This window comes from Apteryx mantelli, chromosome 21 (genome assembly GCF_036417845.1).
Source record: "Apteryx mantelli isolate bAptMan1 chromosome 21, bAptMan1.hap1, whole genome shotgun sequence".
NCBI classification, from domain to species: domain Eukaryota; kingdom Metazoa; phylum Chordata; class Aves; order Apterygiformes; family Apterygidae; genus Apteryx; species Apteryx mantelli.
Genome location: NC_089998.1, coordinates 4,065,816 through 4,090,525, shown reverse-complemented (window position 1 = coordinate 4,090,525; position 24,710 = coordinate 4,065,816). Strand labels below are relative to the sequence as shown.

Genomic DNA, 24,710 nt, shown 5'->3' with positions numbered 1-24,710 from the left:
ATCATGTCAGTTTGTTCATTTATCCCAGTTATTTTACAATGCTAAAAAGCGCTTGCGTCACCAGCAAAGCTGCATAGCAGCCTGTTTGTGGGAGGTTTCAGAGAAATGATATGAGGGGAGGGCAGTTTGGGATAGCTTAGGCAGGTTTCTTTGAGTAGTGGGAAGTAGGAAATATGGCACTTAGGAGAATAGAGAGCTATTTCATGGGAACACCAGACTGGAATGAAGGAAGTGGGAAAATATGCTCTTTTGTACAAGATGATCTGCAGTAGTAGAACAAACTAGAGCTCTTTAACTAACCCCATTCTGTGTTGGGAAATCTTTGGTGTTTTGCTGCTGCTGAGCTGTCTGATGAGTCTGCCTCAGGCTCTGAGCGAGGGCCTTTCTCAAAGCAGCAGTTATATTTTCCAAGACTATTGCAGACATCGCTTCCCAATGGACTTATTCCCACTGAGGCCAGTTTTGCATTTCAGGAATGTAATAGGTGGCTCTAAAATCTTTCTGTAGTTCTGAAATACTTAAAGTTTTCAGGGTGCCCTTTTTTCCATCAGGCTGCCAGTGGTGCCTTACCTAGAAGACCCCAAAGTACTGCGAGAAAGATGTTTTCTCACATTGGCCAGGCCTGAAAATGGCAAAAGTATAATCCTTGAGAGAGAGACTTCAAACAAATCTGGAGGCTCAAAAATGTGGGCTATTAAGTGGATCGGTGTCCCTATTGCTGGGTACCACGCTGAACACTCAACTGTCTTGAGTCTGTCTGTCACTGTCTCCCTTTTCAGCAGCCAGAGCACTAACACACTGAGATTTCCACTGAAACCTTTCTTTGCAGTATTACATTAATGTTTGCACTCAGCATGGCATTTTGAAGCACTGCACCAAATAAAAATCAGTCCCCCATCCTTGGCTGCTATATATCAGCAAATCTCTATTTACATAATTAGTGACGCTCGTTTACACCAACTGAGAGTCTGCTGTGTTACGGTTCTTAAAGACATTCAAAGGCTTCAGAAAACCAGCCTGAATTTAAATTGAAGGAATGCTTTATGGTTTTGTTTTTCCTCCTTTCCATTGCCTCCTCTACTCCCTGCACCCTCCAAAATAAGACCTCACATGCTCAAAGTGAAACAAAACTAGGCATTTATGTGTAAAAACCTTTCGTCAACATTTGTCAGGCAGAACACACAACCAGAGATAAACAAGTTCCTTCCTGATCCATCATATGTGGGACTGGAGTTACAGGAGAGGAGAGAGAGGAAGGAAAGTTTATTATATAAGATGAGTCTGGCCTAAATTATTTATTGTGCTTCTGATCCAACAGATGGGACTGCCCTCTGTACCGATCTGCTGCTCATCCGCAGAGGCAGGGACCCGATGTTGGAGAGACTAAGTAAACAGCATGAACGTAGCATCATGAGCCTGTCTTGAAAAATGGATAGGCTGGTCTGTTTTGCAGGCTCCCTCCTGCACGGAGGGAACTGCTGGGTTTTTGCTGATAAATCACTGGCTGCAGTGCTGCTTGCTGCAGCTTTGGAAGCAGTGGTGTTATTCTGGGCCGGGTGCAGCACACTGCAGACCGTGGCTCGCTGTCTGCAGTGCTCTTCAGCCCTGTAATTATGGTGCAGGTCACAGACATAGCCTAGCGGGCGTGATGTTTGTCTAGGGCAGGGTGGAGTAACGTCTCCCAGTCCTATCTGCTCCCCTCCCTGGATCTGAACTCCAATCTGGTTCCTGAAACTTTGGCTTTTATGTTTTGGGTTCCTTTTTAAGAAGGAGGCAAAGACAGAAACATTAAGTAGTCTGTGATGTAGGGGGAATGGAAGAAGAGGAAGAAAAGAAGTGCGAGTTCAAGTCAAGTCCTGCTCTCATTTAAAGAGATAGGGAGCAGGATGGTTGAGATGAGATGTGGGGGAAGAAAATCTGCTTTCAGTTCCCACATGACCTGAGAGCCTCAGCCCAAAGCAAGGCAGGTCTCAAGAAAGGATTTTAGGCACCCCATTTCCAAAAATAGAGCCAGTGAGCACCTGAATCTGACTGGAAAACAGTGGGGTTAAGATAACGCTTCAACTGTTTTTTTTTTTTTTTCAAATGTTTTGATTTAGGGACTTTGTACCCTTTCCTCTTTCCCTGCTCCCTCTCCTGCCTTTACCACCTCCCTTTGCCTTGTCTGGTGAGCGTGTTACTTCCCTGGGTCGAGGACTGTCTCTTCTGTCGCATGTGCATGTGGGTCTTTGATTTGTGGCAGTTTTTTGTTTGGTGTATGGGCTTGAGGGCTTTAGGCAGGTTGAAGGGAATGAGAGCTAATGCAGATATTTGTTGCTTGCTCTTTCAAGAGCTTTGGATCTCCAAAAATGAATGTATTATTGGTATTTACTAAGTACAGGAGCGTTGAAGTCCTCAGCCTAGAGCTGTCTGCCAGGTACTTCTGGTTACCTCACCATGAAATGAGCACCAGGGCTCCTCTTGGCCTCCCTGGGATGACATCAAGTCTGTCATGCCTTTAGCTCTCTAAGCTGGTGTTATAATTGCAATTATGCATGCACATTGAGTAGTTGGATGTCATCCTCATGTGCATGTAGTATTGTTGGATGGATGTGCAAATTTGGGTTAATTTAAACTTTTCACCAAGTACACAATTGGGAGTGCAAATGATCTATGGGCTGTCTTAGGAAAATTGGCTATATTTGATTATTTATAGGTTCATCAATAGATCTTTTACTGCATACTCGTTTCTTTAGTGCAAGTTAAAGATACTCAGCTGATGTTAATCAGCATAGCTCCATTGAAATCCTCAGAGCTTTGCTGATTTACTGCTGCTGACAGGAGCACTCCATCGTAGATAAAAGTAGCCTCATAGGACCAAAAAGACAGAAGAGAGAAAAATGGAATGACCCAGATGAGTGAAAATGCACAGAAATGTATTTATCTTTCCACATTTCTGTTTCTCTGACCTGAGTTATGAAGTTTCATATACTTTTTTTTAATAGGTTTTAACAGACCCAACTAAACATCAATTCTATTGGCCTGGAGCATTGCAGAGGCTTTTATTGTTCATTGTGTATAGCAGACCTTGAAACTGTGGGGGCCAGAATGTAAGAATAGGGAATTACTAAGGAAAACCATGTGCATTTACAAATGTGCTTTCACAAATTTTGCCTTAGCATCAGGATGCCAATGGACTTGATATGTATCTGTCAAGACAGGGAGCCCTTTGTAATGTGACACATGCCTTTACAACCATAACTACTTATGTATGGACATGACTCAGATGACATTATGCAAGTTTATTTTTATTTGTCTTTCTTATAGGGACCACCGGGCCGCCCAGGTCTTCCAGGAGCAGATGGTTTACCCGGACCACCAGGGACAATGCTTATGTTGCCTGTAAGTACAAGTGTAGCCAAAAAAAGCATTTAAATGACTCGAGCTCCTGCACTTTGCTACTGCTTCGTGCCAGTTCTTGCGGAAGTCCTCTCATCTCCTCATGATATGTTTTCCTTGGTGTAAAAGATCCAGGTGATTCTCCTTGTAAATTTACCTTTTGCAAAGCACTGGAACATCTGCATCGGTCAAAAGCACAGGGCAGGTAGTCTAAAACTGAGCAATAAATAAGTTTAAGTACTTCAGTTTGGGCATGGTGTTGAGGGACGAAAGTCGTGAGGAAATAACTGAAGACACCTCCGAGGGCCCAATTTATAGGCAGAACCCTCCCTCTTATGGCGAGGAACTTCTAAAAGCTCTTCAAAACAGGTGCCAAAATAGTAAGCACCTGAATTAACTGATCTTTTTTGATGATCAGTGGTTAATTTGCATTGTCTTTTTCCTCTGTATGAAGTTAGCAAGTACTGAGTCAGCCTTCTTGGTTCTGGAACACTAAAGGAATGATTATATTTGTCTCTGCTTTGATGCGAGAAAACCCTAAGGAAACCAGCTGCTGAAAATAACTGGTTAGGTACTAAAGAGAAGGAGTCTTTAATGCAAAACCACAGCACACTTGTCCAGGCTCCAAATGGTAGGGCGATACGTGTAGGTTACTGGCAGAGTGCCCAGGACAGCCTGGGCCAAGTGCTCAACATGGAGCTTAGCTGGCCATTACAATACATTTGTTGGCCCTTACAGTAACCAACCGTAGGCCTATAAATTGTGTCTCTTTGAATCTGTTTGCCAAGTTTGTGTGGTCATGTACCTAGCGCCAACCAAGCAAAATGCAGAGGTGAAACTGAGGTGAAAGAGCCTTCTAAGAAGGTCCTACAGTCCAGAGAGTCCCTCTTGCAAAACCCCAAAGATGCATGCAGTTAAGGCAGGAGAAAGGTGTGTGTCTCAGAAAGTAGGCTTCTAGCTCTTGGGAGTGGAAGAGGTATAAGAAAACATTAAACTCCTTCCCTTTCAAGTTCAGAGAAATAAAAAGTTTATGCTTGCTTTTTTAAAATTCTTGATGTGTCAAAGGATCCTGGTGTGAACAATAGGCCAAATTCTGTTCTTTGAAGCATACTGCCACACTTGAGAAATGCAGCCCTTGTCCCATAGCAAACAGGCGACTACAGCCAAATAACTTGATACCACCTTGTCTGCAAGGGGTCTCCTGGCCCATAGCATCTGGAAGTGGAATATCAGGTCTTGGTGTTAAAGTTTTGAACTGTGGTGCATGAGCTCTTTGCAGTTCAAAGCCTACAAGCTGTCTATACTGCATGATTTTGAATGTGCAGAATTTCCTCTGGAGGTACTTCCTGGAAAACAGTGTGTGCATGCGAGCTAGGTGATCTGAGAGCACGTGAGGGTTAATAAGAGTCTGGAAGAACAGTGATGGGGTTGGGTCTGTCACGCTGACAAGAGATATTGAGGAGTCAGGCTAGTGTGAGGGGGAAGAGGTAGCAGCCTGATAACCTGCCTTGTCCATCTTGTTCCTACCAGTTCCGCTTTAGTGGAGGAGGAGATGCTGGCTCTAAAGGACCTCTTGTTTCGGCGCAGGAGGCCCAAGCCCAAGCCATCCTGCAGCAGGCGAGGGTAAGTGAGGGTGTCTCCGGCCACAGGTGCCCTTGGAGGAGGAGTAGAATAAATGCATTGGAGGAGGTGTCTCTGCACTTGCACTGTCCCCCGTGCAGTGGTATGGTACTTGCAGTCATAACAGCCTCTCAGCCTTGGCTGGAGGTGAATTGCTGTCATGGTTTAAGATGATAACATTTGTATGACTTGGTCTTTTACTAATGGCCAGCGACAGGCCAGGCCCTGAACCACGGCTTCAGATGGCCTGCTGCCTGTGGATCAGGTCTTTTGCTGATGCAAGTGGACGTTGACCTGTTGACTTCAACAGTCTGCTGGCTTACGCTGACAGAAGGAGCCACCCTCGGTTCTGAGAAAGCTTATGGTCTATGCCGTAGGGGGCTTGGTTTCTTTCATTTGTTCAGTAAATCTTACTCAATAATTGAATGTATGTCACAGAAGTTAGCTGTTCTCAGTTCCATGATTCTCTGCAGGCAGCCTGCAATTTCCTTTAATGTATTTATTTGGAAATACATGATAAATATCCTTGCAATCTTTTTTTTCCTCAGAAGACCACATTGATTGATGATAAAATATTCCCTGGTGGTGTTTATTATTTAGGCCTCACTGGTGAAACGAGGTCGGCCATGCACACTGCTAATACAATTCCTGTTCCCTGGCCAGACGCGTATGTTGTTGTTGCAAGGCTGCGTACTCATCTGTTCAGAAGAAAACTTAGTTTCTAGCCAGTACAACTTTGAAACTTCCTTTCCATGAGCGCTTGTGTGGGGCCACGTTTGATCTTCGAGATGTTAAAAGCTAAAATGCAACAGGCACAATTTCAGCAAAAGGAGATGCCTAGGGACCCCACAAGTGCATTTCTGCTGTATTTGCCTCAATCTTACCCAGGAGGGACCAAATTATAGCTCTGAGCAAGCCTTGCAGAGAAGGTGAAAATATAAGATCTGCAGGTGTGGAATGGTTTCAGGAGGCACTACGCAGAAGGACACAGTCCTTCACGATCACCACCCAACCGGATGGCACGTGCCCCCTTTTAGGTTTATGATGAGGATTTTGGCTTAGCTGGGTTATTCTGGTTTCCATCCAACTCCCTTTTCATACAGGAGTTCAATTTTAAACATTTTCAGGCCGAGTGCAGGGCTCTGATGCCACCAGCCGCTGTGTTTTCCTGGCCATTAACCTTCCTCTGAGAAGAATATTGGTGGATTATGATTCTGGCATTACCTCGTCAGTCTTAATTTTAAGACTGCCTACAATTTTCCATCAGTATTTATTTTGCTGGGAAATTGGATTTTTGACTGAATGAAAATTTCATGAGAAGCATCTGCTTTCTCAGACTCTCTGTTCTTGTTCTTTTTTTCTGACCATTGAAAATTGTGATCATTTTGAAAAACAAAGCAAAAAACCCTTCCCTCACTCAAAGTAAATTCCTTTTTCTCTAGTTTTTCAATTTTTTAGTTAAATGTTGGAAAAAATATCCTGGGTGACTCGGGCGATGGAAGAAAAGTTGAATATTTCCAACAAGGAAAAGATCCATTTCTGGACTAGCTTCAACCCATCATCAGACAATTTCAGCTGAAATCCCTAACAAAGCTGAAAGGGAGATAAAATAAAGTTTTCTATGGGGAATTTTTTAGATGTGGTGGGAAAAGAAAAGGAGTGCTGCAGAGGGGCAATATGTCGTCTTGTGGGGGGGGGTTGTGTTGTTATTAGGTTAATTTATTCCCTTAAAATCTGGTTTTCCATTGACACTGAACATTGTCCCAGTGGGCGATATTTCAGAGCAACTCCTCTTTAATGGAGAGCTGTAAAAAGATGCCATGTAACTTAGCATTTGTGCAGTATTTATGCCATTCCAAGTGCAGCCATGGGTAGATTTTAATTACTGGAGTACACAGATAATTACAAGTCTTTTAAAATATTGAATTGTCACAATGGAACAAATTGTCCAAGTGATGTTATAAAATGTGGACAACTCCATTACCCACCATGAAAATTATTGACTTGATGCTGGCTACATGACTTAATTATTGAGCTACCCATCCCCCCGTAAGTGGAATTACTGTTATGTTTGTAGGAATATTAAATAGTTGCCAAAAAAAAAAACTCCTAAATTGAACTCCCAGGAAGTGTGGGGAGAAATTCTTCTATGGGAAGAAACTCCCATAGCCTATCCCTGCAGAGTTTTGTCATTTACCTTCAATAATTTATTGCTAAATGCGTCCTTTTTATTTTGTTTATACATAATGATGGAGGAAGTAATCTGACTGACAGAGCCAGATTCCCGCCTGGTTTAAATGCATGTAATTCCATGGCCTACCATCTGCCGAGGATCTGGGCCATCGTGTGTTCGTACGCATCTACCGATAGAGAGGTTTTGCTGTTCGGGTGAATGCACAGCACAGAGTGGCTGCGTGGGGTGAGGATGCAGACAGGCACGCGGTGCACAGATCCATACGTCTTTCCAACAGACGCACACACCAGCCAGGGGCTTGGCGCGTTTGTGAATGCAGGAAGATGTTGATAGCGTAGTATGATGCCCGTACTTGGGTGCATTCCTTGAGGTTATGGAAATTGCTCCAAGGATTGCTGGCTCCCGGGGCATGGAGAGAAGGCATGGCTCATCCAGTGCCAAGGCCACCGTTTTGCTGGGTATGCCCGGGGCCTGCCGAAGGGGACTTGGCTCTGCCTGGAGCAGGGAGAGATTTTGTGGCTACGGTGGTGGAGTTCCTGCTGGGGACTCGGTGACATGCGTGACCAGGTAGCTTCGTTTTATTGCACTAGCGAAGCACAGAGACTAACTAAGCGATGTTTCTCTTTCTGTTGCAGCTGGCGCTAAGAGGACCAGCAGGCCCGATGGGTCTGACAGGACGGCCAGGCCCTGTGGTAAGTAAATGAGCAAGGAAGGATGGAGCAGACGAAGCAGGAACCTGGCCAGCACCTGTGCTTTGGGGCCCCAGTTTCTTCTTTCAGCCTACCTTTCTGTGGCACTTGGCTCTGTGCAGAGACACCAACCCATGTCTATGGAGAGTGGTGTGCAATTTATCTCATAGCACAGGCACGCTGGTTATGTTTCCCTGTGTCCTCCCACTCATTTATCTCTTTGAATTAAAGTTCCTGGCAGACATAAGCAGTGCACAAACCTGCTATGGTGCTAGAAAGAAACAATTAACCAGAGCATCTGTTGCATAGGAGGCTGTGATTGCTCAACAAACTCTGTTGGTTACCTATGTGAATGCCTCTTCCTTAATGCTGAGTCTTTCCTCTGTCTTCCCTGTGGCGAAGCCTGATAAATCCTACTCTCTTTCCAAAGGGACCCCCAGGCAGCGGAGGACTAAAAGGTGAAGCAGGAGATATGGGACCACAGGTGTGTATGGGCAAATCAGGGGACTGGGGAGGTTCGGGGGAAACGAAGGTGCTGAGCAGTACAGTCCTCTCCTAGAGGCTGTTGTGAAGGAGCGATTCAGAATCTCTAAATGCCAGTCAAAATTAGGAAGGTGTGGGAACATCTGTTTTGCATATAAATGTCCCTTCAAGTATCCAAATGCAGATTGGAGACATAATTTTAAGCAAACAGTGTAAAATTCTACTGCAGGTGGTACTCCTTTCCAGTGAAGACATCCACAGAGGAGCCCTGGAAACCCTTAATTACCTCCTTTATATGAGCCCAGGTGGCACAGGGGAAGGTGAATCCTTGGCTATGCTTTGCTCCAGCTGCACAGGGCAGAGCGGGGCAAACCAGAGCAGCGCCCTTGTCTTGACCTGCACAAGCCTCTTGGTTTATCGGCATTGCTGGTAGCTCCTCTGAAACAAGTGTGTCCAGGAAAGAGGTCAGGTGTGGGTGGCCCTGGAAATATATTCTGGGGTAGAACTTGGGGAATTAGTACTCAGGGAATTGCACCCCCGAGCTGTAAAGCCTGCATTTAGGTAAAATTCCCATTTTCAAATGGCAAGGCAAGGGATTTGTCTCCATCACATTGAGTCTATGACAAGTACAGAACTGCTCACAGAGTGAAGGTTTGCTTTTGGATAAAAGCATGCAATTCCTGTTCATAGATGTTCAGTGTTGGGCCTTTCCTGTGTGTTTTGAACCATGGGCTCTGTTCAAGGGATTTTGTCGCATTTTGTAGCCATAGTGACCCCCACAACTCCAGCACTGCCTGAACAGAGACAGTCACGGCCTCTCCTCTGGCCAGGAGGGATTTAGTACATCTGTTGTGCTTTTGGATGATGGGATTTCTTTTTCATCCTTAATTCATTGCAGGGTCCGCGAGGCATCCAAGGCCCTCCAGGCCCGACAGGAAAACCAGGCCGCAGGGTGAGTGTCCCGGGAGTCGCACTGATGACTGCATTAGCTTGATACTGCTGCCAGACAATTTTTGAGGGAGAAAGCGAGTGCTGAGAGCATTGCACAAGAGCAGGCCTTTGGCCAGCTGGTAGTTTATCCAGGAACTGGCTGTCCATCTGGGCAGACAAACAGTGAGGAAATCTAGAGGCCAGAAGGTGTGGAGACAAGGCAAGATGGGCAGAATTGCAAGTCCACGCTTTCTGGTCTTTCTTCCTCATTTTCTCTGCAACATTCAGGTTAGAGCGGCACATATGCTCAGGGGTTATTTGGACAGTCCCCAAATCTCAGTAGTACATGAGGAGGATCCAGTCCCTTGGGAATTTTCTGGAGTTGGTATAAATTGTGTTCACTCACTCTGTCGACATCTCTGTTGCACACATGCTGATTTTTTTTTTTGTAGCTCTCTGGCTTTTCGTGATTCTGCTTGCCAGAGGAAGAAACTAGAAAGTATTTTATCTGACCCACTTCTGGGTTTATTAGTAAACTTGTATCTTATTTCAGTTTGTGATCATCATCATTAACGTATCTTAAAATGTGCTGGAAGATATTTTATTCATGTTTTTCTCTATCAAAAGCCATGACCATGTCCCAGCATCCCATGTTCTGAACCAGCTTCTCTACCATTTGTTTTCACACCCCTCATTAGCATGCCAGGCTGAGTTAGGGATGCTGATTCAAAAACAAACCATCATTTTTTCGCTTGCTAAGGGAAACTACTCCCCAGCTAGTGAGCTCCAACTTAAAACTTCACTCAGTCACAGGCCAACGAGCAGATGTCTCTGTGGTCTTGTTTTACCCTTTGTATTTGACTTTGCTTTTGTCCTTTGCAGGGTCGAGCAGGCAGCGATGGTGCCCGGGGAATGCCAGGCCAGACAGGACCAAAGGTAGTGTCGCATATTTATGTGCTCTTGGAATTTGCATCCACTTATTAGCAAAGATGAACTGAAGGACCCTTGGCAGACGGAGCCCACCTCAATTGGAGGAGGTTGCTGGAAAGGTCCAGCAACTCCTGTTAAATCACGGGCTTGATATTTGAGAGGAGGAAATGAGACACACGCCTAGAAGGCAGAATAGCAATCTTTTTTTTTCTTTTCCTTTTTTTTTTTTTTGGTGCAAGTTTTTTAAATTGCTTGATCCTCTTAAGTATAAATATGCTCCCTTGGCTGCAGTTGTAGAACAAATACTTTGGAAACTCAATTAAGAAAAACAAACATGAATGAGCAGTTGAACATGCCCTAAAATATAACTACCAAAAAAACACCTATTAACTGGGTGAGGAAATGTAGAAGGTGTGCTGGGGAATTGTAATGCCCTGTATTTATATTTGAGACCAAATCCCTTCATTCAGCTGCGATCTGCTGGTATTATCAAACAAGACAGGAGCTGTTCGACTGAATTGAATGCAGAGAAAGTTTGCTCAGGGAATCATGTATTAGAAGGTTTAAGTACTTTATTATGTAGATAGTTAAAGCTGGAATAGATGGGAGGTTTTGATACAGAGACAGGAGACTGCAAATCACTTACCCAGCAAAGTGCTTTAATGAGCGTCGACTGCCCTCGGAGGAGTGGATGCCAGGGAAGAAGGGAAAACAGAATAACGAACAGCGCTGGCAATGAGGACTTAAATTCACTGTGAGAAGAGAAGGAGCAGTTCTCTGCAACTTGACCAAAATGAAAGAGCTGTCGATTACTACGTGTAATCTTGGTCAGCCAGCGAAATGCTTTGCACTTTTGCTAGATGGATTTATCCTTCAGACTGACTTTCTTTTCCTCGTTAATAGATAAAGGATTTGTGGACGGTAGGGTTAATTATGCGCTGGCACTCTTTGCACTTACCAGTAGTGTTATGGTATGGCTTTTGACAAGGGACTCACCCTCTTCTACAGAGGAGACAGGACTTTTTTATTTACTGGATGGTGCCCGCTGCCTTCTGCGCTGGCCGTTATGAGACAGCATCACCCAAAATTGGCAAACTCCCCTGCTGTCAAGTTTTGTGAGAAAGCGCCGTCAGGCAGAGGCAGGCTAATCCAGCTTCCCATGTTTCACCCTAAATTCACTTCACACCAGGGACTGCACGTGGGCTCGTGGCCTCTAGAGAGAAACTGTGAGGAAGCCAGGCTTTTGCAGTTTTCCTGCTCTCAGGACTACCCGAGTTTTTGCTTTTTCTTCTTCATGCTTGAATTTGAAATGAGTTGTCCAAGCTCACAGAGGTGGTTGGTGACAGAGCCGCCTTCTGACACACAGCCACGCTCTCTAATTGCTAGTTTCTTGGGCAAAAGGGTTCAGACCAAGACTTGATTTAGCCTGTTGGAAGGGTCCTGGTATTACATGATGGAGCAGGGTCTGTGCTGAATCAATCTGCGGAAACCTGCTGTTTGCAGCTCAGCGATGCCAAACCTGCTCTTAGTCCTGCACATGGATTTTTCTCCTCCATCGCAATATCAAGCAGTAAGCGGTGCTGTCAGGCCTCCCCGCGGCTCCGTTCAGGATGAACCCCATCAGCCCGGAGCTGAGCCTTTGGGAGCATTGTGGATCTGAGTGGGGCCGTGGGCCCCGCGTTTGCTCCCAACCAGAGATCGGTGCCCTTTGGGGACGTTTACACGGCCGTTTGCATGTAGATACTGGCAAGTGTTGCCTGCGCTCTGCCAGCACGAAGCTACATGATTTTCTTAATGCAGTACCAAGCACAAAATAACATGCCCAGCCTTTTAGCAGAACTTGTTATTTTGGGCTTGGTGTCGGGCTCCATGTACAAATGGCCACCAGTCTGTTTGGCCCAGGATGGTGTTTACGGCAGCAGGCAGTAGCAGAAGCTACTGGTGATGTGTGAGAAAATAGGTATGCATAGAGCCTTGGTCTGCCTTCGTAGTATCAGTGGTTTAGGCCTATATATCCCCTATATGTCCCCTGTCTCGCAGCTGGCTTGTGCCTGCTCAGGTAGGGGTCAGGAAGAGCACGTGGCTCTTTGCAGAATAACATGTAAATGCTCCTTTTGCTGTGCTCTCTAGCATCCATGTTCAGTCACCAAAGTTACCAGTTGATGCCATTCCCTTTTAGGTCAAAACAGATCTGTCTTCAGACCTTGATTTCATTAAGATGCTTTCCAGAATCCGTTTGTTTCCATGGAGTATCCAGGAGGGTTAAAAGCAATGTCTTGGCCATAGAGGTGGGATGGCTTGTAGTAAAGCTCAGGTCTGGAGACCTGTCAGCAGGCATGGAAATACTGATGTTCAGTTTGCTACTAGTGGATCATGATTTGTAGTTTCATGGAATTAAAAAAAAAAAAAAAAAAAGAAGTTGACTAGAAGAAACTGTCCAAAAGGGAGATGTGTTATACCATGGAAAAATCACTCAGGGAAGCTCTGAAATACACATAGAAAAAAACATTAAAAAATGTAGGTGCTGGGGGGAGAGGGAAGAGGCAAAATGACTTTATTTGAGCTTTTTCTTTTTTTAATCTGTAGCTTTGAAATCATTACTGGTCTGATGAGGGGTGAAGCCTGAACGTCTGAGGGAGAAAATCGATCCCTCCTTGATACAGCGAGGAAGCAAATTGGAAAGATATTCAACAGCAAGTGGAAACATGAACTAAACTGGTTTTTCTTTCAGGGTGACCGAGGGTTTGATGGCTTGGCTGGTTTGCCTGGTGAGAAGGGAAATAGGGTAAGTCACCTTTCAATTGTCTTCTGGCTGCAGTCTGCAATGAAACCTTGGCAGTAGGATGTGACTGGGGAACGCTGGGAGGAGGACAGCTATTGCTGAGGAAGAGCCAGAACGTGGCAATTATGAGGAGAGTGGCCTGTACCAGCATGCAGGGTGTCACAGAAACACTCCCAATCCCAGCATTCACATCCAGGGAAGCTGCAAAATCCTTCTAGGATTGCATGGAACTGGAGAGGAAAAAGACAATTACTTTAATAAAATGCAAGCCAAAAGATAAAGCGAGAGACAAAACTTGCTTTTAGAGAGTGCAGTTATTGATAGAAACTGCCAAATTTTTATCGGGTTCTTCTCTTTGCTTTATAATTAAACAATGGAAAAAATGCAAGAAGCCAGCTATTTTGGCAGACTCTTCCTGCCTCCTCTCCCTGAAGATTGCAACCATTACTTTATAAAGCAGGGGAGTGTTTGAACAGCAGAGATTGCATAGTGATTACAAGCTACACAGGAAAGGGAAGATAGTGCCTAAGAGAGATGCTTAATCAGCCAGAAATGGAATAGCATGCTTTGGGTAAAAGTAATAACCGTGTGCAGAGCTGGAGTCCCTCTCCTGAAGGAGGTACAGCATCTGCCAGGTTTCCAGACCCCTAAAGAGGTGTCACAAGCAAATCTCATGCTTGTCTCGTGCCCCGATGGAATGGTCTCTGGGGGGAAGCTCTAGCCCCGATGAAGGTGAACCATGCAAGACGTTACCCCGTGCACGAGGGCCATGCACAGCCCTCAGCTGGTGTTGCAGGCTCCACAGCCAGAGAGAGGGCTTGCTGCTTCAGAGGGTATTACGGGGAAACATGACTATATGAGTATCTCCAGTACATGGTGCAGACAGAAAAGTCAAGTCTATCGCTAGGTTTCTCAATGTTATCTGATGTTTTGCGTTGCTGTGTGCGGGAGGAGAGCGAGTTTGGCTTCTCTGAGACTTATTCTGGCTTTCTGTTATAGGGTGAGCCTGGCCCCCATGGACCCCCGGGAGCACCCGGAGAGGATGGCGAGAGGGTAAGTTTGTCTCTGGATTCGGCAGTCCTTTGAATTCATAACTAAATCCTGTAAACAAGAAGCAGATGCAATATCAGCCAGACACGTGGTGTAAAAGGAAGCAAGCAAGCACTGGCACATCATCTAACACAAAATGCAGATAATCCAAAACGGCCGCACCTCATCTGTGCGTCCTGAGGATGCGGCGAGTGGCCACATCGCATGTGGCTGCGGCTCTGTGGTGTTCGAGTAGCTCTGGTAGTGTTTTCTATTTGCATGGGCTAAATCGAGCAAATTTTACCTTGAGCTGAAGGTTGGCCTGGGACAGGGCTCGTTGCATTGATAAAATGGAGAGCTACTGAAGTTTTTGACTCAAAACTTCTTTTTTTTTTTCTCCACACGCAAAGATTTTTTAAATTGAAAAGTGGGGGTTTTCCATAATGTTCCATTTTTAACTAGACAAAACTCCAAAACATTTGGGTTTAGTTTTTCCCTTTTTATTACCCTCTCATTTTTTCTTTCTTCTGCAATGGTAAAAGGTAAGTAACAAGGGGGAAAGAGACCAGGGAGATGGGAAGAAAAGTTACAACTGGAACGTGTTCTTTAAAGATTTTTTGGTCATAAAACTGTTTTTGTTAAACAAGTGAGAAAAATGTTTATCATCTAGTTTTGCAGACTATCACTCCTTGTTTTCTAAGATACAGCAAAGTGTAGTAAGACTCAGGGAATAGAAATTCCAGACAGACATGGGAATCAAAGATTAAATTGCTCAATTCTCCTTTAACACTGTTTAGTCAATAATTGGAAGGCCTTTAGCAAAGCACAAACTAAGTGATTACAGGGCTAGAAGGGCTGGTTTAAGAGGAAAGATTGAAAATGCTGAATACATAGCTCCGAGAAATGTGTGGTTTAATCGGAGGACTGAGTATGGATTTCCCAGGCTTTCATCCCCCTCCGCAATGTTCTTTTTCCACCTCTGGCTATTTGTTTCCTCTGTAAAGCACAGATAATAACACCTTCCTCACGACAAAATTGTGAGGACTAATTAGTTGTGGATGTAAAATGCTTTGAAGATGAAAAGCCCCAAGACATATCTTTCAATGGTACAATGAGTTTGCGGAGAAATTTAATCCTTAGGAGAAAGAAACCGTTTAAGGGGTGTGGAGAGAGAAACTCAGAGGGCATGATGGGGAATAAGAGAATGAATTTTATCAGCAGAAGAGGAGGATTTACGAGGGCTGACTGCTAGGACTGATTTCCTAAGAGGGAGCATCCCAGGCTGTGATGCGATGTCCCTGGGGCAGCCTCATGTTTTAGATGGTTTAAAAGTGACTTGGAAGAAGCACCGTCTAATACTCCCTGGGGCCCAGTGATGCATCAGCAGGTGATGGGAGTGGAGGGGCTAAGAATTACCCTCTGATGCCTCTAGTTGATCGGAGGAGCCAGTAGGTTAATTTGGCTAAACCAGATTCCCAGGATGGTGTTACCGTGCTGGCTTCCCATTCAGTTAGTATTAAATTTGGAGATTAGTGACTCGTGCGCATTGAATTGTTCCTACAATATCTTGCCTATTAGCAAAATCCATCTTTATAAGCATCAACATGAATTATGAAGTATCCTTACAGCATTTCTAATCCTCAGTAAATTCTGCACGCGCAGTATTAGTCTCAAGGCTTACGTTGTCTTCCTTATGCATGGCTACCCTTTTATTACTCCAGGGAAGCTGGTTTTCTGTGTGATTATTATTTAACAAGAATGAAACACCTGTGATGTGACTGAAATATAATGGGTTTACTCTTTTGCTGCTTCTCTCTCCACTTTTGCTACCATACAGGGAGATGATGGAGAAGTTGGACCTAGAGGACTGCCTGGAGAACCTGTAAGTATCTCCTACCTTGGCTTGATGTATAGCAACACTGCTTTAGTCAAGGTCTTGATAAGCTACTGGTGTTTAAGAGGTCCCATGGAGCAGCTCTTCTGGTGCTAAATAAGCCCCCTGAGCTCCTACAGGGACTGAGCTTTTGTTGCTTGAAGATTCAAGTGAATAGTTTAGAGAACATCTTTTCCTTAACAACGGTTTTGCCTGGTTTTTGCTAAGATGGCTGCCAATGAGGCAATACGCTTTCTGATATTTTTTTTAATGAGCAAAATTGTCATCAATATTGTTTGCTCAGTGGCTAGTGTTTGAAATTTAAACCCCATAACTTTACACGTAAAACTTAGATTGGTCTCACACTTGTCTTCCTGCATGTATCCTTCTTCCTAACATGTTTTTCAGGATTCAGGTAAGTGGGATGGTGTAGAAAGTGTGCATGTTGAGCATATATGAAGTATGGTTTCCGTGAGTGTTCACAGCAAACTCCAGTGAGGAGTGGTTTTGCTGCTGAAGTGCATTGCACTGGTAATGTCAGCAATTAGCTGTGAATCTCACTTACCCACGCACTTAAGCTTTGTGCAGTGTGGATGGTCCTATTTAAATCTCAGGATGAAATCCTAGCAGGATTGAATTCAAGGGGACTTTTGCCATGACTTCAGTGGGGTCAATATTCTATTCACAGTGCATAAAACTTCATAATTCTGCAAATTTATTGATATTTTGGCCTACAACTATATGTATTGCAAACACTGGAGCAGCTAAACGAAGGTTAGCAATGAATCAAATTCCTATGATCAATAAGGCTAAAAGGAGGTGCTGATGTCATTGAACAGAAATCTCTTGAAAAATCCAAGGAAATGTTTTCAGGGAGTAAATGACTGCAAAGAAACAGTTGGGTTGTCAATTTGACTCTGAAAGCTCTTTTTGCACCGAATACCAAGTCTTTTTGACTTTATTGGGAATAATAAACTTTGTTTCTAACAGTCCATAGATTTCTGTGAGTAATACAGTTATAGCTTTGCTAAAATTAACCGCTTGTTGTGTCCAAAATACATTTACTTTGTAATAAAAAGAACGTTAACTATATATCATTACCATCAGCTTTGCTTTTAAAATGTCTTATTTTGTTGTTTTAAGTCCCAGCATGGTGGCCTGAGAGTAATTGATGAGAAATGTTGGACACGCTTTGTATAAGAAAGGGAAGGGTTGGCATTTACAGACTCATTGGAACTGAATTATAGATGAGATGTCTGATTAACTTCTGGAAAAGATTAATCAACCCAGCTATCTCCTTAGCACATGTCTAAGTAATAACTTCTGGGTTATTAACTTCTTAAAAGCATTTATGTGCTCAGGTAATATAGTCACAAAAGAGGAACTTAAATGATGATAATAGATGCAGGAAAGTTTATTTTTATATCAGCAGCACAAGAAAAAATGTCTATGATGCCCAGAGGAAAGGTTTAAATCGCATTACAGGAAACTTTTGGTTATAAATATACATCCCCAAATCTTCATGTTTGCCTTTTTTTTCCGCCCTGGGCCAAAAGTGGGCCTTATCAAATTTAATGGCAACTGAAACTAGTGGTGGGACTTCAGAATTTGTTCCTCTGCACCTTGCTTCATTTTCTGCCAATTCCCATAGCCAGTTTATATAAGAATCAGCCAGAGGAGGTGCTCTGCCGGGGCTCGGCGTGCAAGGCTTTCACCCTCGAAGGATGCGGGTGGCTGGGACAGGCCACCCTGGGATGTATCTGGTTTGTGCTGCAAACATCCTCATTCTTACACTTTTGCGGGATCAGGAACTTTGACTGTTCTATATTTTATCTTACAACATTTCATTTTAATTCCTCTATCTTCTGTGAATCGTAAAAGGAATCTATAATATTTGGGCAAGCAGATAAAACTGCCCATTAATCAAGAATGGTTTTCCTCCATGACAGTGAACGAGCATCATCCCTGTAAATATCCGGAGTGCTACTTCAGTCCCTAATATTGTAATAAAGGGCCTGCCTTTAAAAGCAGAGCTTTCAGATCTGCATCCGAGTGCTCTGACGGGCACGTAAGAATCCTCTCCCTTGCCTTTTCCTACAAACCTATCTGAAGGCTCAAAGGAGAGGAGCTGCCGGGATGTGATTTGCAAAGCTTCCTCAGTAAATCGAAGCATGAGCTGTAGCACTTTCTTGAATTAACGCAATTCTCCTGCCACATCTCTGCTTATTGAATATAATACTCCAATCTTCTCATTTGCCCTGAAGATGATGCTATGTTCAACCTGGGGAGAAAACTAGAAATGGAAAGACAGCACCATGACAGCAGGAGTCTTGGCTAGCTATGGTTTAAGAACCAGATGCCTTTCAAAATATATTTTTTGCTGCAGGCTGCAAACTTTTCCAGCCTTGCCAAGTTATATAGATTGTCAATGATAAAAATTAAATCTGGAAGGATTTTGAAATGCTAACCCTAACGATCCATTAGTGGTATCGGTTCATTCCTCATAATACTATCTAGCTAGAATGACTTGGCTGCAAAGTACTTTGCATCATTGTGTGCATTATAGGGTAATTCAGGATTATGACTAAATTAGTAAACAAATTTGGTTTAAGTGGGCCTTCCTCCAATCCAAAGAATAAATGCCTGTGTCTATATTATTTATCTTTATAAAAGGCATTTCAAGGATGCGCACACACAGAATTTCTCTTACCAGGTTCTGAAATAAGGAAGCAGCTGTTAGCGCAAACCCAACACGGTGGTCAGCCCTCCCTGCCTTCATAGGCAGTGAGTGGCACACAGCGACCGCCGGAGGGACAGGTCCCCATCCCCATGCGCTGCTGTGAGGAGGAACGCGTCCGTAAGCACTGGAAACACTCACCCCCTTTGCTTCCTCCAACAGGGACCCCGAGGACTGCTGGGACCGAAAGGACCACCGGGTCCTCCAGGGCCACCGGTAGGTGTCTGAGCCCCCTCCCTGGGCCTGCTGCCCTCCTCGGCTCTCCTCAGACAGCTAAGCTGAGTTTTCCAGGGAAAACTACCCTGTCCCAGTGAGTTATTCAAAGAGTTAATACAACTGGATAATTTTATATGTTCTATGAAAAGAAGCAGTGTTCAAAAAAAAAAAAAAATTATAGCTCAAAAGCTGTATTCTCCCCTGTTTTCAGTGGCATCACGTTCATTTGCTGCAGCTCGAGATCTGTCCCACCCGAGTAAAAATTAAAGTCTAGCTGAAAGGGAAGAATGGGAGTTATTAACACAGGGGCTTTGCTATTAGCTTTTGCCTGAGGGCTGTTGAACCTTCAGAGCAGTTTGCTCAGATTTCAGGCGAAAGCCAAGGAAGGAACGTGTAGTTTTTTATTCAGGAACTGTGAAGAGACTGTCACCTTGTCTGCTGTACGCTGCTCGCTGGGGGAAGTGCTGGTGTAAGGGCTCTCTCTGTAGATCATTACAGCTGATGGAGACCCCAGAACTTAAAACCCGAAGCCCAGGCTGCTGCTAGAGCTGAGGGGGGGTCAGCTTTCCAGCGGTGAGGCCCCTCTCCCCTCGCAGGCCAGCTCGTGGGACCTCCTCGCTCCCAGGTCCTCGTCCTGCTGAAACTTAGTGAGGGCTAAGGATCTGCTCCAAACTTGTCTAGTTTGCGCAAGCATGCCATGAAGCCCATATAACTTACCCTGTCCCCAGAGTAAACCAGTAAATGCAGAAGCCTCAACAAGAGATTTCCAGCTGACCTGGGTATGGTGTTATATCCTTAACGAAGATGCTCAGGGAGTGTATGAACCTGACTGTTTTTCTTGGTCCCCAGGTACAAGCTGCATTTTGTTTGCAGACGGAAGGGGGAGTATTTTGGGGGGACACAGTATGTTTTCTTTTTGAGGAAACCTCAGCCAGCCATGGGGACTCTGCTTCATCTGTAATGCCATTAAAAACAACCTGGGTCAGATCCTTGTTTTGGCATCAGTCAGTGCAGCCCCATTGGCTTCACCCCCTGTCTCACTGAACAAAATGTTTAATTTCTGAGCGAGATCTTTTGTCCAGTTGTTCCTTTTCATTTGCTACGACAAGCCTGTTCACTGTCGGAAGCAATCAGACTGCAGTACTTAGCCAGGATTTGCATGTTCTGGCGCTGATTCTTCTTTGCAGGCAGGTTAAACTAGTGGGGAGAACTCCAAAATGACTTTTTAAAGTATAAACCTGCATTGGATTCTTTGAGTTGGCTGCTTTACCAAGCACCTTGAGAAAATTGTTCCATTTCCATTCCATCCAAAGCGTCTCCTGATGTTTTGTTATTTTTATTGCAATTTCCCTGCTTTTGTGGTGCAAAATAGTCACATATTTTCATAATGCTACTTTTTAAATCCTTTTTCAGGGTGTGGCTGGTATGGATGGACAAACTGGTCCCAAGGGGAATGTGGTAAGTTTTCACTGCTAATTTTACAGAGAGTCCAGATATATAGAGAGCGTATGTAAAATGTACTCTTCTAAATTAGATTTGCTAATTGCTTTTAAGTCTAGATTCATATCAGAGCCTGTGAAAACCATGGAGAGTATCTTCCTACTGTAAATGGATGTTAATTTATTATAATTTCTGATGGAAGTGCACATTATTTCCCCATGAAGATCAAACATTTTCATCAAGATGTGTGTTGTTTTAATGAATATCAAAATATAGTAATTTAAAGAAAAAAAAAAATCTTTATATGCCTCATACTTTGTGCTAATAGGATGAAATGGACTCCCTGCAGAAGAGCCAGTGCAAAGCCAGGTAGCGTTAAAGCCCTGCTCAGCTCTTCTGGGCTGCATGTCCATGTGTAGAAGTGAGTGTGAGCTGAAATAACTTCACCCCTCTATATAACACTGCGTAGAGAAGTTAGAAAGCTGTTTCCCCTTCCCAGGAGCACTCGGCGATGCTGCCCGTGGGCAGTGCATTAGAGAGGGCTTCGTGATGCTGCGAGAGGTCTTGTGGAGAGGGAAGGGCTCCTTTCGGAGCCGGTGTCCTGGCCGTTAGCGCGTGCTGATGCCCGAGGAGGTTGTTAGCACCATCTCTGCTCTAGACTTTCCTGCTTTCAGCTCTTTTCTTGTTTTCTGACAGGGTCCTCAAGGTGAGCCAGGTCCCCCAGGACAACAGGGTAATCCAGGTGCTCAGGTAAGATGAAGATTCCTCTATGATTGATGGGAAAAAGGGATTCGATACTAATTTTGAACAAGCTTTGCTCCCCCATGGAGAAGGGAGCAGCAGTAAGGAGATTTGCCAGGAACTGGCTTGATTATGTGCAACAGGCTCGAAATCTCACATGCTTTACACATGAAATCAATCCCAGTTTTAGATCCCCCTTGGTTCTCACCTGGCTCTTGCTGCCATAATCCAATGCAAAATCCCAGTCCAAGCACTGAGCCCCATCTTGTGGCTCATGTCTAATTTTTAGCATCCCACGATCCAGTTGCTTTGGAGCCAGATGGGTAATACAGATGTCCGTGTGTCATTGTCAGCCTTCTGCAGGACTCTGAGCAAGTCTTGTTCTTCAGGCTGTCTCCATTCCCCATCTTGGAGATGAACATGGCTGCCCACTGCTAAGAAGTGCAGCTCTCCAGATGAGGCATTGCCATACAAAAATGAAATTTTATTGTCTCTCTCAAGACATTTTGAGAATGAATGGAGCTGGGGAAATCCCAAGCCATTGCAAGCACTAGAACGATGCTTAGCTGAGGCATTGCCAAAATGCATTTGGAATGAATAACTTGTTCCTTAATGACTCTGGCTTTTTTCTATTCACAGGGTCTTCCAGGTCCACAAGGCCCAATCGGTCCCCCAGGAGAGAAAGTACGTTAAAACGCTGCAGCTCTGACTTAAAACAACTGTTGTCATTAGTATGCATTTGCTACTTCAGCTGCTCCTTTGCCCCATATGTAACATCTGTTTGCAGCCGTGTCTATGAAAGTCTAATGTGTCTCATTCCAGACAGACGAGAGTCAAGGAAACACAGTTTACCTCTAATTCATAATATTTGCATTCATTTCCCATTTTAAGAGAAACATTTTGAAGGCAGCCCATGGTAAAACACTAGGAGAGGACTGAAAATTGTCTCGTTCTGTGGGCTAAATGCCTGTAAGTCTGAATGGGATGGTAATGGGAAGAGCCTGTGGATTTGGATCACTTGACTGAGACCTCCTCCCTCTGCATCCTCCCAGCTCCCAACCTGTGCCAGCTTTCACTGATTTTCCATTGCTGTTTACACGGGATAACTGCTGTCCTTGGTTCCACCCAGGCAGCAGTGTGACCATCAGGGTTTAAACAAGGGCAATGTTTTTGCCTACTGAGCTGACAGAGCGGTAATTCGCCGAGTGTGTTTGTACAGCTCCCATTGACTAGGGATATATCATGTGTACCAACATGCGTACAGGGAGAATTCCCCTGCTTGTGTTGGCAGCGTGCAGTATAATGACATTATCGATCAGCAGCTATCCAAGAGAAGAGCAAACAGAATGCATTAGCAATTCTAACGGATAAAGGGCTCTCGGATTTCAATGCTGAGTCACACACTTGCAGCAGTAGTGGCACTCCTTGACAGTGTGAGAAATCAGGGATTTGCTTAATTAAAAGGGTAATCACTTAACAGCGTTAAAGCAGCAAGACACAGTCAATGGGGGCAGCTCCACTCTGCTAGTTTTGCTTCCTTTGCCAGTTAATCTTTCTGCCATTTGTCACTAAAGAATAGGCATTTTTTGGTCCAGTGAGCCCCATGCTTTGGTATCTTCCAGCTTGAACTTATGCAAATGCACAGCGCAGTGCCCTGTTCAGCAGGGCAGCAGCTTGCTCCCAGCCTTGGGATCCATTTGCTTTTGCAGCCTCATGCCCAGGCTTTTCTTGTTGAGCTCTCGTGGCTATTTTGTGCCTGTCTCAGTGAGGTCCCAGCACTAACCCTTGCAGCCTCCCAGGCTGCTAGAACGACACTGTTCACAGAAATAATCAGGTTCCCTGCAAGTCACTGCAACTTTTCCAAAAGACCCACCTCTCTGCAGCATCATGACTAGGAAAAGCCAGAACTGTGTCTGAAGTGTCCCCTTCCTCTGACGCTCTGGGGGCTCTCACTATTGCTGCTGTTGATTTTCTGTTTGTTTCTAGGGGCCGCTGGGCAAACCTGGTCTTCCTGGCATGCCGGGTGCAGATGGTCCTCCGGTAAGTAGTCTGCTCCTGGGTCTCTGCTTGGCGCAGCTGCTGCAGGTTTGATCCTGCATGGCTGCTGCGCCCATCAGCAAGGTCAGGCCGGCAGAGTCTGCCCACATTTCGGCTATGTTGAAGGGTTTGAATTTGAGAAGCCTTGGCCCTATTCAGAGCTTTGCTATGCATGACATTAGGTACTTCTCATCATCTCTTTGGGCCTCTCTTTCCCCTCCCCCTGTTTCTCTCTCTGTTTTACGTAGGTCGGAAGCTCACCGAGGTAAGGACGGTCTCTTCTGTCTGTGTGTATGCTTGTGCGCATACCGCAGCTCTAACACAGTGGGGTCCTGATCTCTCTAAGGGCCTCTGGGCACTGCTGCAGAATGGTGATAAGAACAGTTTGAAATTGCATGCTAATGTATTCTTGCCGCTTCCTCCTAATCCGACTTTAAACATCATTTACTCCTTGCCCTAGAAGTTGGTCTCAAATTTCTGGCCTTTAAAATTGATCTTATTTTTACACACCTCAGAGACACCTGATTATAAGAGCAACAAATGTAAAATAGTTACATTCCCCTAATGTAAGTGCAAAGCATGGCAAAAAAATTACGTTTTCCACCCAGGGATTATCATTCCTATAGAGGACATTTAGAACATTCATAAAATTATTAGCTGAGTCAACAGAGCAGCTAAAGCAAAGCCCAGAACATCTTCAAGGCTGTAGCTTTCAATGTGAAGTTCTTTACGGCAGCCTCCAGGGAACTTCAGTTGCAGAAGATGCCAGGTCCGTTTTTATGCAGACTGAAGGTTGGTTGTGTATGACCTGCAAGCTGAGCACAGATAGGCGTGCACAGTCACAGGTCCTTTGTCACTGGTAGCCACATAGTTTGCGGACAGTAGCTTGTCGGTTTGTAAGTATATGGGTTGCTCTTTCTAAGGGCAAAACCCTGCCCATGGTCTCTTTATAGAAATTAGCCTTGGAAGATATCGGAAAATCCCTGAAGGCCAAGCCAACCGAGTCACTCATCAATTTTTGATCTCAGTAACGGTAATGGAGATGGGCATTTTGAAAAGGGTGATGATATAGTGTGCAGTGGATAAGTGTTTTTGAAATGTTGTTGTACTTGCATTTTACCTCCCCTGGAGTGCAGACGGGTATCAGGAGCTGAAGGCAGACACAATTATACGGCCTGTTTTGTGCACTGATGCTGTTGGTGCCATTTAAATTCACAGGTACTGTAGGATGAATTCAGATTGCATTTTCTCCTATGTTTTGAAGGTGTATAAATGACAGGTGTCATTTTCCTTCTTTTAAACTAGAAACTTTTCCTGCTTTATGAAATCTTGCTTGTCTGACCTTCCCTTTATAAAGACTAATCATGGAAAATAGTCTATGATTTTGCTTGTTTAGTTGTTAGAAAGTCATTTGCGTATTGAGGAGAGCTCATATGTAAAGAAACTCTTGAGCACAGAAGTTCTCAGTAGCTGTAGAGTACCTGGATGTGCTCTCATCTCCTTTAAAAAAGGAGGACTGTGAGTGTGCAGGGAGTGCCTTAGCTGAGGGTTTAATGCCTTCATACAAACATTACCAACCAAAAAGTCATATTTTATCCTAGCACCATTTGACTGCTATAGCAGGAAAATCA

The 24,710-nt window shown here is 44.4% G+C and overlaps 1 protein-coding gene across 2 annotated transcripts in view; it reads left to right on the top strand.

Annotated features, from left to right (window-relative positions):
* Positions 1-24,710, top strand: part of COL5A1 (collagen type V alpha 1 chain) — a 174,428-nt gene that overhangs the window by 94,200 nt on the left and 55,518 nt on the right. Inside the window, exons 12-25 of one of the 2 annotated variants that reach the window (XM_067309218.1) lie at positions 3,307-3,381; positions 4,909-5,001; positions 7,828-7,884; positions 8,312-8,365; positions 9,263-9,316; positions 10,177-10,230; positions 12,956-13,009; positions 14,006-14,059; positions 15,873-15,917; positions 18,808-18,861; positions 20,275-20,319; positions 20,998-21,051; positions 21,682-21,726; positions 23,029-23,082. In XM_067309218.1, coding sequence (XP_067165319.1) covers positions 3,307-3,381; positions 4,909-5,001; positions 7,828-7,884; positions 8,312-8,365; positions 9,263-9,316; positions 10,177-10,230; positions 12,956-13,009; positions 14,006-14,059; positions 15,873-15,917; positions 18,808-18,861; positions 20,275-20,319; positions 20,998-21,051; positions 21,682-21,726; positions 23,029-23,082 — 792 coding nt within the window. The remainder of the gene's footprint in view (positions 1-3,306; positions 3,382-4,908; positions 5,002-7,827; positions 7,885-8,311; positions 8,366-9,262; positions 9,317-10,176; positions 10,231-12,955; positions 13,010-14,005; positions 14,060-15,872; positions 15,918-18,807; positions 18,862-20,274; positions 20,320-20,997; positions 21,052-21,681; positions 21,727-23,028; positions 23,083-24,710) is intronic. The other variant, XM_067309219.1, reaches the window with a different exon arrangement.